We start from the raw sequence: 12042 nt of genomic DNA, 5'->3' as shown, positions 1-12042 counted from the left end.
TTCTCAAGTTTAGCTAATTATACTCCAAATACGTTCTCATTACCTAAAATTCGTAAACAATAAGAAAACGTATCTAATAGGAGTAGAATAATATAACTTAAGAATATGATGCAAGAACCTCAATATGAATCTAAATGCTTTAAAATGCAACCTAAATACACCTAAAAACTATATATAGATATGATTTATCACATGCCACGCTTGTAAATATTGTTGTAGTTGTGCGTTCGCGTATCAGCGCGTTAGGTCATATTCAAAATGTTATATCTCACTCGTTTCTCATCGGAATCAAACTTTTGACTATGCGTCTTAAAGCTACCAAGCCAAAAAATTTATGTCCAACTTGAATTTTTCCAATGTGTTAAGTTTGTTGTAAGACATGGTCTTTTGAAGTTGACCCTTTTGTAAAAATCCTTATGAACAAATGGAGTTACTTGTATTAATACGTGGTTATTCTTAACAATAAAAGGGTATTACACTTATAAACAAATAGAGTTACTTTTATTATAAAATGGAATACTAATAACTTTACTCGTATGAAGAAATTGGGTTACTTTTGTTAACAATTGGGGTTACTAGTATAATTAAATAGGATCGTCGTATGATTAAATGAGGTTACTCTTAATAACAAATGAGGTCCCTTGTTTTAATAAATGGGGTTACTTTTGTGAACGACTGGGGTTATTTGTAATATTAAACACAGTCGTTGTATGATTAAATGGGGTTACTCGTGTGAAGAAATGAAGTTACTTTGGTGAACAATTGGGTTTATATGATTAATTAAATAGGATTGTCGTATGATTAAGTGATATTACTCTTGTGGACGAATGATGTTACCCATATAAAGAAATTGGATTACTTTTGTGAACAATTAAAGTTACTCGCGCTCGTATGATTAGATAAGGTCGTCGTATTAACTAAGCGAGGTTATTAGCATAAAAAATGGGGTTATTTTTGTGAAAATTTGGGGTTACTTGTATCATTAGATATGATCGTTGTATGATTAAGTGAGGTTACTTTTAAGAACAGATAAGGTTACTGATCATATAAATAAATGAGTTTATTTTTGTAAACAATATGGGTTACTCATATGATTAAAATAGCGTTTATCGTATGATCAAATGAGCAAATGATGTTACTCGTGTGAATAAATAAGGTTACTCTTATGCATAATGGGAGCTACTTTTGTGACTAATTGGGGTTAATCGCATGATTAAATAGGGTCGTCATATGATTAAATGAGGTTACTGCTATGAATAAATGAAGTTACTCGCATGAAGAAAAAGGGTTACTTTTGTGAACAATTGAGATTACTCGTATGATTAAATAGGGACATTATATGATATTGAAGTTACTATTATAGACGAATGGGGTTACTCGTATAAAGAAATGAGTTACCTTTTTGAACAAATTAGGGTCGTCGTATGATTAAATGAGGTTATTCTCATGAATGAATAAAGTTACAAGTATTAATATTAATAAAAAAGGTATATACCTTATTTGTGAACAATTGAATTTACTCGTATGATTAAACGAGGTTAATGTTATGAATTAATGAAGTTTTATATATGATTAAACAGGGTTACTCATAAGATTAAACTAGGTTGCTTATATGATTATATAAATAAAAAATTATTTTACTCACGATTAAGAGATATAATAAATTCCCATCCTTATGAACCATTTATTTGGTCATGATTAACTGGCATTATTAAACAATGAACGATAAATCATAGAAAATCACCTGTTAGGTAATAAAATACGAGCTCATACGCTTTAGAATATAAATGGTAATAAATTTTGGACCCGACCTAACAAAGTTTTTCTGAATATGAATCCCAATTTTTTTGGACTTGCCGGATTTGGGTCCATGGTCAAAGTATAGATTTGGTTCTCATATGTGTTTTTTTCAAAAACATGGGATGGTAGTTTCAAACTTGTAATAAAATGCACCATACAATAACTTTATAGTTTTAACATATTCTATTTTGCTAATTGTTTTGTTTAAAATATAGGTTTCAACTTTGCAATAGGCGCATAGGTTAGAAAAACCGATAACTTAAAATCCCACGGCCCTAAGTCAAAAACCATACAATACACGACGACCCTCCTCTCTCGCCCTTTGCCAGTACCACAAACTCTACCTGTCCAAAATCAAAAATCATACAATCCACACACAAAGTCCTTCCTCTTAAATCTTACCGAGGTGTAAAAGAATTTACCCCATCCTCATTTTTGTTTTTACCCTTCATTTCTACATAAATTTTTTTAACCAAATAACTTACAACTCTATCCACAAATCCTTCCTTTTAAATCATACGGAGGTGTAAAAGAATTTACCCCATACATATTTTTATTTTTTACCCTTCATTTCTACATAAATTTTTTTAACCAAATAACTTACAACTCTATCCGCAAATCCTTCTTTTTAAATCATAACGAGGTGTAAAAAAATTTACCCCATACATATTTTTATTTTTTACCCTTTATTTCTGCATAAAAGTTTTTATCCCCAAGTGTTGGTAACTACTAACTAGTAACTAGGGTTTAAGGTATGTCGTCATTTTTTGCAGTTTCACTATCTCACTTTGCTAGGGTTTATCATTCTCTCTCTAACTTCGACAACAATCTCTTCTTTTGTTCTTCCATTTTTTCCCAGCAATTAATTTCTCGAAGCTGCCAAAATGTGGGCTCTTCGTCGAGCTTCTGCAAATTCTGTCAAGTACTCTCTCTCTCTCTTTCCTAAATGTATCACTGATTGCTGTTGTATTTTTGATTAATTAATTTGTGATTGAATGTTTCTGATTTTAATTTCATCATGAGAAAGCGAAACCATTTTTCTGTGTTTTATGATGGAAAATGAGGATTATTGGTATTTGTGATTACTTGATTAATTAGGATTTATATATATTTTTGGACATCAGCTGAAAAAAGAGTGACTTTTGTTTTGGGGGATCAATTAAGTTATTGTAGGATTAATTTCTTATATCTGAGATGACAAAATTCGAGGATGAAAATGTTGGTGTTGAGGAAACTGTGGTGTTATTTTGGGACTGTATATGATGTGAAATGAGACTGTTGTTATATCTTGCTTGGTTGAGTTCCAAAACTTGTTAAAATATATCAAAACATTAGGTGAAAGGTGTCGCTTGTTCGATCAAATCCCGGGTGGGGTTTTTGTGGTGATGGCTTGTGTGGTAGTGGTGAATTGTGGTTGTTCAGCTGAAGCTTGATTTTAACGGGTGGGTGTTTGGGAGAAACCCACCTAGGATTTGGGGATGGATAGTTAACTTGAGTGCCAGTTCTTAGAACCCAAAATCAATAGTCTGAGACGTAGTGTGTTTTGCCATTTCAAAGTGATGAGTATATCTTGCTTAAACTGTTGCGAGGACCGAGGAGTTCAAGTTATAGCTTGACATGTTGCATTATCAGTTGTCTAAGTTGGAAGGAGCGACAAGCATGCATTTAGACTTGATTCCTCGTGTTTTATCAAAGTTTCTTCATTATTATGTCATTGTTTATTTACATGTCGTTACCTCCATGATATTAGTTCAATGTTGTGGACCCTTTATACGAAATGTGCCACGCCTTCCACTGTTTGCATATTGGTAAATCTCTCTATTTTCATTGTATGTTCACTGTTCAGAGCTCAAGGATTAAATCTAGCAGCGTTCCGATCTTGTGCTGGAATTGCACCATTCAGTAGCCACACTGAAGATAAGTCAAGTAACTCTCAGCATCATGGCTTCACACTTGATAGTTGGATATCATCTAATATATGCCAGCCTATAGTACATTTTTCAAATCACTTCTCAGTTGGAAATCGAAGTCTTTCTTCAGAAGCCGGTGCTAAAAGTGGCGGAGAGGAGGATGACGTGGAAGAGGGGTTTTCAGAGCTTGAAGCACCTGAAGCCTCTGAGACTACTGGGAAAAATGATGAATCTAGTGATAGTTCATCTGATTCTGAATCTGATTTATCTAATGTTGATGAGAATATGGAAGAGAATCTAGAAACTGAGCTGATGGGGGATGCGGAGATGGTTGCTGGGGGAGCAGAGTCAACGAAGAATTGGGGCCCCTCTCCTTTGTTGAAATTAATTTTGGATGCATCTGGTCAAGCTGTGTCAGATGTTCTTGATAGGTATGTTGCTGAGGGAAAGGATGTAAGTCGCACTGAAGCATATCAAGTGTTGCTGAATCTTAGGCGGCGCAAGATGTATGTGAAGTCCTTGCAGGTGCGTATGCTTAAATCTTCTACATCATTTGGAAGTGATTTTCTCGTGTTTGTGCAATTTCCCCTCTTTAATGATCTCTTCTTAAAATTTATTTAAAGTACTAATTAGCTTCATAGGATCCAGCTCATGATTGCTTTGAAGGTCATTTCTGAATCATTTTCAATGCCCCCAAATCCCAATTCTTTTCTTATCTCTATTTTTTCTGAAAAAATCATTTCAATGTACATGAAACATCTCCAAAAACGGGGATGAGTTGAAAGTGGCTTCTTAAAATCTTGCTTTTTATATGATGATGTGTAAGACCAGATGACTCATATGGTCACATCCGTAGGTTAACAAAGCTATCAGGAATAGAGTCTGTCCTGCCATTTAGATTTTAGTAAGCGATTAAAGCGTGTAAACATTTTTTTTGCATACTAAAGCCTTGTGGAACATTGTTTTTTGGTGAAGCAGAACTCGATATCCTTTTCTGATATTCAAATTCATGTGTGCTTTACATATTAACCTGATGAGAGTACCTTGTTTGTGGCAATGAGCTTATGATGCTATCTTTCTACTATGGTCCCATCCTCTCGTGTCATATGCATTTGTTGTTTTCTAACTGGTGCATCTTCATTAGCACCATCATGTTAACTATTAATATTTTTTTTCATAACTATAGTTTCAGTGCTATATCTTTTGAAAGATTGAATTTGCATTCTTGGTTAAAGGAATACCTGACTGCCTCAACGTTGAAGTGTAGCTACTATGTGGTAGAGTTTTATTGTTTTTACTTTTTAGCGAAGGAATGCTTAGATGGGTGGGTTCCTCTTTTTGATGTTTCTCCGACCTTAATTTATACTGATGAACTTTCTTCCCTATTCACTATGTGTAAGTTTGTTCTATCATAACGATTTCTTTGTCCAGTTATCTAGCCAAATTTGGGTATGGCTGCCATTTTATTATTTGTATATATATCAATTGTTGTGTAGATCACTTAATATATGACAAAGTTCTTCGGATGAATGGGCATGAAATACAATTTCTTTCTTCCCGGTGTGCTTTTGGAACAGGATAAAATTGATTTCAATAATATTTTAGTGAATATATTGGATTAAAAGGTGAAGGATGCTTTTCATGCTTGGTTGTGGTTTCAACTTTCAATTATTTCCTTTCCATAACGAGCATTTTGAAACTTCTCACAAGGTAAAGCATATTTGAAATGTCTCGTAAGGTAAAGCATTTTTGAAATCTCATGACTGTTTTAGTTATTCATCTGTGTTGCTGCTGGAATATGGGTTGTTGCTTGAATGTCTATGGGATGTTTACAATTTATTTCTTCATTGCTTATGGAATTTGAACTTGTATCTTGCAGTGACTGTTGTATCCTCAGGTTTGTATTAGAAACAGTTCATATTAGGCGGGAAATACATTCTGCATCAGATGCATCTATGAGGCCCTTTTTCGTTTTATTTTTTCATTCGAGTTGTCCTTTTGGTTATATCTTTTGCTTTTAGTCCATAATTAGGGAGTCAATCTGTAGGGAAGACGGATAATGATAGTTGATTGTATGTTAATTACATTTTCTGGATATCTGAAAGTAGGTGATTAATGTTGGCATATTTTTTCCTTATGTATATATTTCTATAACTATCAGCTGTCAGAGTGGCTGGAGAAAAAAGAGGACTTCGATTTCACGGAGCGAGATTATGCATCTAGGGTTGATCTGATCGCCAAGTTGCGTGGTCTTGATAAGGCGGAATACTATATCGACACGATCCCCAAATCCCACAGACAAGAGGTGGTGTATAGAACTTTGCTGGCCAACTGTGTGTCTGTCACCAACCCGGCTAAATCTGAAGAGATCTTTAATAAAATGAAGGACCTAGGATTTCCTTTGACGGCCTTTGCTTGCAACCAGTTGCTGGTTCTTTACAAGAGAACTGATAAGAGAAAAATTGCAGATGTGCTTCTAATGATGGAGAAAGAGGATATCAAGCCCACTCTTTTTACTTACCAACTCTTGATAGACACAAAAGGCATAGCAAACGATGTGGTTGGAATGGAACAAATTGTTGCGACAATGCGGGCTGAAGGTGTTAAACCCAACATCCGTGTCCAAGCGACCCTTGCTCGTCATTATGCTAATGGTGGACTGAAAGAAAAGGCAGAGGCAGTTCTGAAGGAGATGGAAGGGGATGACTTGCAGGCTAATCGCTGGATCTGCCCCATGTTGCTCCCTTTATATGCAGATCTGGGCAACACTGATGATGTTGAAAGAGTGTGGAAAATTTGCGGGTCAAAACCCCGCCAACAAGATTACTTGGCTGCTATCGAAGCTTGGGGAAAGCTGAAGAACATTGAACAGGCAGAAGCCGTGTTTAAGAAGATGACAAAATCGCTCAGGAGCCTTTCTTCAAAGCATTATTCTGCCATGCTGAAAGTTTATGCAGAGAACAAAATGCTGAGTAAGGGAAAGCAGCTGCTGAAAGAGATGGGAGACAGTGGTTGCTACATTGGACCTGTTGTTTGGGATGCCCTTGTGATGCTTTATGTGGATGCTGGGGAAGTTGAGAAAGCAGACTCAATATTGCAGAAAGCAATAGAGAAGAATCCTCAAAAGAAGCCGTTGTTTAGTTCTTACATGGCTATTTTAGACCAGTATTCTAACAAGGGTGATGTCCATAATGCTGAGAAACTTTTCTACAGGATGAAGCAGGCTGGCTATGTTTCCCGTGCAAGGCCATTCCATTCACTCCTCCGAGCGTATGTAAATGCCAAGGCTCCAGGATATGGGTTCAGAGAGAGGATGAAGGCAGATAATATATTCCCGAATAGAACATTAGCTGGACTATTATCTCAGGTTGATGCGTTTAGAAAGACTTCCGTGTCTGATTTAATAGATTGAAGAACTCTTTTTAGTTGATGCAACTGAAAGGTGTATTTGCAGGAGGAACTGCGTACGTAAAATTTTGCTTCTGTTTAATACCTCCAGTTGGCAATCTTCTATCTGTCGTATCTGTGATTAGCACTTCTTTAACTTTCAGATTATATTAGACAACTCAGGAAAATTCAGAACAAAGAGGTTAACCACTTCTTTAACTTAAGCAGAACTAAGAATGTGGCATGTCATATCAGACACATGATATGGAATCATGTGTAGCCATGGATGAGCAAAATCACATATGCTATTCGATTTCAGAAACCATATAGGGCATGCGGGTGTTCAGACCACAAAAACAGTGATTGTAAGTTGTAACTGATAGGGATGTTCAAAAACATCCAATGCGGTCGATCCGATCTGTCATATGGTCTTTGTGATTCGGTAAACCCAATATTTGATTCGTTTTTTTGGTCTTCGGATCGGATATGGATTAGAATCTATCACTTTCGAATATTCGAAAATCTTCGAAACATATGAATTTTTCATCGTGCTATTGCTTTAGGTTAATATAACTACTTTGATATTACTCTAGTAAAAAGAGCTTTAGATGCATGCTTTGTTTTGCAACCAAGCTCCAACAAGCAAATAAATGCTCAACGAGCCAAACTCAAATAAGAAATTTGAAAGCTCATTTGAGCTCTAGCTATGCTCGAATACTTATAATCCCTAGCAAGCTTAAATAAAAAAACCTAAATTTCATTTGCATTATAAATGTATTAATGTATGCTCAATAGTATTAATGTATTACTTCTTGCGTTTCAAAAACCTTGCTACACTTTTTATATATGGAAGTTTTACATTACTTGCTGTACTTTAATTTTTTTTTCTTTATATGGTCACTTTTAAGGTGTTATTTTACCAAATTATCCTTACTTACAAAAATAAAATCCACCTTTTTACAACTAACAATAATTAACTTTATGGTGTCCAGTCTCCCTCCCCCTTTTTTTACGACATATGCACCTTACTTAATAAAATTACAAGTGGTCCCTTCCCCAAATAATCACATACCCTTAACCTAAGTACCCAACTAATTCAACACTAAGAAAATATGCATTGGGAACCGTAAATAAAGTGTAATAAACTTTTTAAAACGGAGGAAGTATTAAAGAAATTAATAGTGAAAGTCAGTAAACTACTTCCAATTGCAATTGTATTAGGAGGTTGATTTTCGCCTCAAATCTTGGCATGATGAATCGCATACTTATATTGAGGCCACATTCGTTTTCTCTTTATGGGAAATGCCCTAATGTTGGTTACATACACAAACAATATAAGAGAACGTATTGTGTCGGACTCGTCCGACCATAATCTTGGTCGGACGACTTTCAGGTGGTTCTAATTTTTTTTCAGGTAGTCTTCATTTTTTTTCAGGTGGTTCCAATTTTTTTTCAGGTAGTCTTCATTTTTTTTCAGGTGGTTCCAATTTTTTTCAGGTAGTCTTCATTTTGTTTTCAGTTAGTCTTCTTTGTTTTTCAGTTGGTTTTTGTGCTTCAGTTAGACTTACTTGGGTTTCAGTTGGTCTTTATTCTTTTTCAGGTAGTCTACATTTTTCTTCAGGTAGTCTTCATTTTGTTTCAGTTAGTCCATTATTTCTTTCAGTTGGTCCAACTGAAAGAAAAGAAAGTCCAACTGAAAGAAAAGAAAGTCTAACTGAAAGAAATGAAAGTCTAACTGAAAGAAAGAGAAAGTCCAACTGAAAGAAAAGAAAGTCTAACTGAAAGAAATGAAAGTCTAACTGAAAGAAATGAAAGTCTAACTGAAAGAAAAGAAAGTCCAACTGAAAGAAAAGAAAGTCCAACTAAAAGAAAAGAAAGTCTAACTGAAAGAAAAGAAAGTCCAACTGAAAGAAAAGAAAGTCTAACTGAAAGAAAAGAAAGTCCAACTGAAAGAAAACAAAGTCCAACTAAAAAGAAAACAAAACACTAACCTATACTTTCTCACTTTCTCCTTCTTCTTCATTATTAAAAACCCCTCATTCAAATCCCATAGCAACTGAAATCCCATAGCAAAGTTTTTGCTACTGCCGAGTTTTTGCAACTGAAATCCTTTCCACCTTTATTTGCTTATTCAAACATCAATGAACAATATGCCTATTTTCACTTGTCCTTAACAGTTCCTTACAGTTTTTGGCTGTGGAACCAATGTTGTTACTCTCCTTTTCATCGCCGGAATTATCTTTTTCATTTTTCGCAGAGGAACAATCATGGTTTGCTCTTCAAATAATACACTGCGCTAGTAGTTTTTCTGGAAACTAGTCGGGTATTCATAGTTGCTATATTGTGCAACAAGAGACCCATAAACAATGGGAGGAGAATCAAAAGCTTTGGCAACGACAAAAAATTTCACAGTGGCCTTGACAGCATTTTCAAATATGCAAAGCCATGTTTCCCAAAAAGACATGGAAACCTCGACGCTATTAATCGCGTTCTCTCTGATCTTTGCATCAAAGGAATTCCTAAGGTTTGTTTCAAAAAATTGTATAGTACTGGGCTCAGCCCGTCTGACGAGAACATTTTTGCTATGGGAGATAACTAGATAAGCGAGTAGGTCAGGTGATTTTTATACTCTATATGTCTATTTTTAGTCAGAATATACTCCCTCGTCACATAATATAGTGCTTGCATTATATTTTGGATGTTCCAAATGTTGTTTTTGTTTCTATTCTTTAACTAGTATTTGGGTCCGGACGTTGCATCGGGTAGTATTTTTTCCGAAGTTGATATGTATTTTTTCCCATTCGCATTAAAATATAATAAAGAAAACTTAACATTTGAAAGGTACAACTATAATAATGTGGACATTAAAAGCATGATTAAAAGTTGGTTGAGATGGTACTTATGCTTTATGTAATAGCAGGATGTCGTGGGTTCAAATCTTGTTGCAAGCCAATTTAGTTTTTTTAGTTGACATGACATATGTTATATGTACATATGGGACAATTCAGACACGCCTTTTAATATATTTGTATACAGATAAATTCCACAATTCTCCTTAATGCTCTTTCACTCATTATTAACCATCCTCTTTTCTAAAATCAGCTTTTTTTCCCCATAATATTAATTATTTTATCATTCATGTTCCATTTACCTTAATTCTCGAAATAAATACTATATTATGAGACGGAGGGAGTAATGTTTAATGAATGATTTTTTTTTCCTAGAAGGGTGATGAATGTCTGAACTAATAGGAAGGGTTTGAATGACCCCCTTATTGTTGGGTATATTCATGATCCAAATCTATCATGAATTTAGTCACTCTATGGGGCCAAATCCATATTTTTTTAACTCCTAGTCATGAGTACAGTCAACATACATGTAGGAAATCAGAGCCAGACTTGTAAAATTTTATCTTAATTAGCCTAAATTACAGATGACAAATATAATCTAAGAATATATTTAAGTGATACATAAGAGTTGGCTTATATGGAAATCTACCCTATGTCACAAGGCATAGGTTTAGTAAACATTAATTGTATCTTTTTAGTATCTTGATTCTAATACTATATAATCCAATAAATTACGCATGCAGGGTAATATAGCATCTTCTCCCTCATAAGTGCAATAATTATTCAAATACTTTAAATTAAAAAAAAAGAAGCAAATGAAAGTATATAAGATGAAGTTGGATTTGATTCAATATATATTTTCAAGATATATGTATAAACTTTTTTTTTATTTTTCAATAATAAATAATTAATAATATTAAAGTCAAATTACAGTTATGTGTTAGCAAACGTGCAAGTCAAACTGCTACAATTTTTAGAAATTAGACGAATTGGATTCAACAATTCAACATGTCATTTATCTTCTCATTGTTTCGTAATGCAACTAACCTTTTTAAGAGTTTTCATAGTCTCACGCATATATCTTCTTTTGATAGACATTTATAAGATAAAATAAACAATATCCAAAAAACTAATATCCATTATTTATTTATAAAGACACGACAAATTAACTTAACTAGAAAATTGAACGAGTAAGATAAGATTCTAAAACAACAATTATTTCTGACTTAAGAATTGAGAGGTCTAATCTTATGGTAGGAATACCATATATTTCAAATTTTATCTCAAGCATTTCCCTAAATTATCATATTCAATCTCTTCATTAGTCTTTTACCAATTTTTTTAGGCAAATGCTACATATAACTGTGAAAATGGAAGGCTAGTAGCTTATTATGTTTTTTTTTTCCGGGTATACAAAAAGCTACGAAAAAGAAAGAAAAATAAATAAAATTTCATTATAGGTTTCAATTATCATCCAAAACAAATGTTTTTTTTTGACGTGAAAAACAAATGTTGTAGAGTTGTGTAGTACATATATGAAATTGAATTTGGACGTATTCTTTAGCTGCATGCAGCATGTATCATACTATCATCGAGCATGTCTTCATGCTATAGGCTATAGCATAGTGTAGCGTCAAGAAAGAGTGAATCGCGCAAGTCCAAACGTAAAATGCAAACACCCACATAACTCGTGTATGAAGATTATTTTGTCATGTATATATTCCTTTAAAAAAAAAAAAAAATTATTTTGTCATCATTTGTCACGCTAATGTGCAAAGCCAGCATCCAAAAAGAACATACAATTTATATAAAAGAATACGAACTTTTTTCAACAACTTTTCTACTTTTAAAAAAAAACACACGACTTAAAATTAAAGAATGTTATACTTATAACAGAACTAACAAAGGTTATAATGAAAATAACATATAGTAAATGAACATCTACACTTAAGGTAAACGAATTCAAATACCTTTTAAATTTAAATTTGAAAAAGGAATCTTTAGCTGTAAAAAAGGAAGCAAATAATAATAATTTTTTAAAATTATAGACTATAAAAATGATAAAACAATGTAGTTTAGAAAAGGGTGCATCATGC

General features: G+C 33.7%; 1 protein-coding gene and 1 long non-coding RNA gene across 2 annotated transcripts; both read left to right on the top strand.

The window, feature by feature from the left end:
• Positions 1–2548: 2548 nt before the first annotated feature.
• Positions 2549–7202, top strand: LOC104889497 (pentatricopeptide repeat-containing protein At1g80270, mitochondrial). Its single transcript, XM_010674729.4, has 3 exons — positions 2549–2722; positions 3647–4235; positions 5872–7202. The coding sequence occupies exons 1-3, from the start codon at positions 2685–2687 to the stop codon at positions 7120–7122; spliced, it is 1878 nt and encodes a 625-aa protein (XP_010673031.1). The 5' UTR covers positions 2549–2684; the 3' UTR covers positions 7123–7202.
• A 1241-nt stretch (positions 7203–8443) lies between these two features.
• On the top strand, positions 8444–9937 carry LOC130590747 (uncharacterized). The gene is made up of 2 exons (XR_008968593.1): positions 8444–8553; positions 8595–9937. It is a non-coding gene; the product is annotated as an uncharacterized LOC130590747 (long non-coding RNA).
• Positions 9938–12042: the final 2105 nt, after the last annotated feature.

Source organism: Beta vulgaris, chromosome 3 (genome assembly GCF_026745355.1).
Source record: "Beta vulgaris subsp. vulgaris cultivar EL10 chromosome 3, EL10.2, whole genome shotgun sequence".
Taxonomy (NCBI): Eukaryota; Viridiplantae; Streptophyta; class Magnoliopsida; order Caryophyllales; family Amaranthaceae; genus Beta; species Beta vulgaris.
The sequence above is the reverse complement of the archived record's forward strand: the minus strand, read 5'-3'. Positions and strand labels throughout refer to the sequence as shown.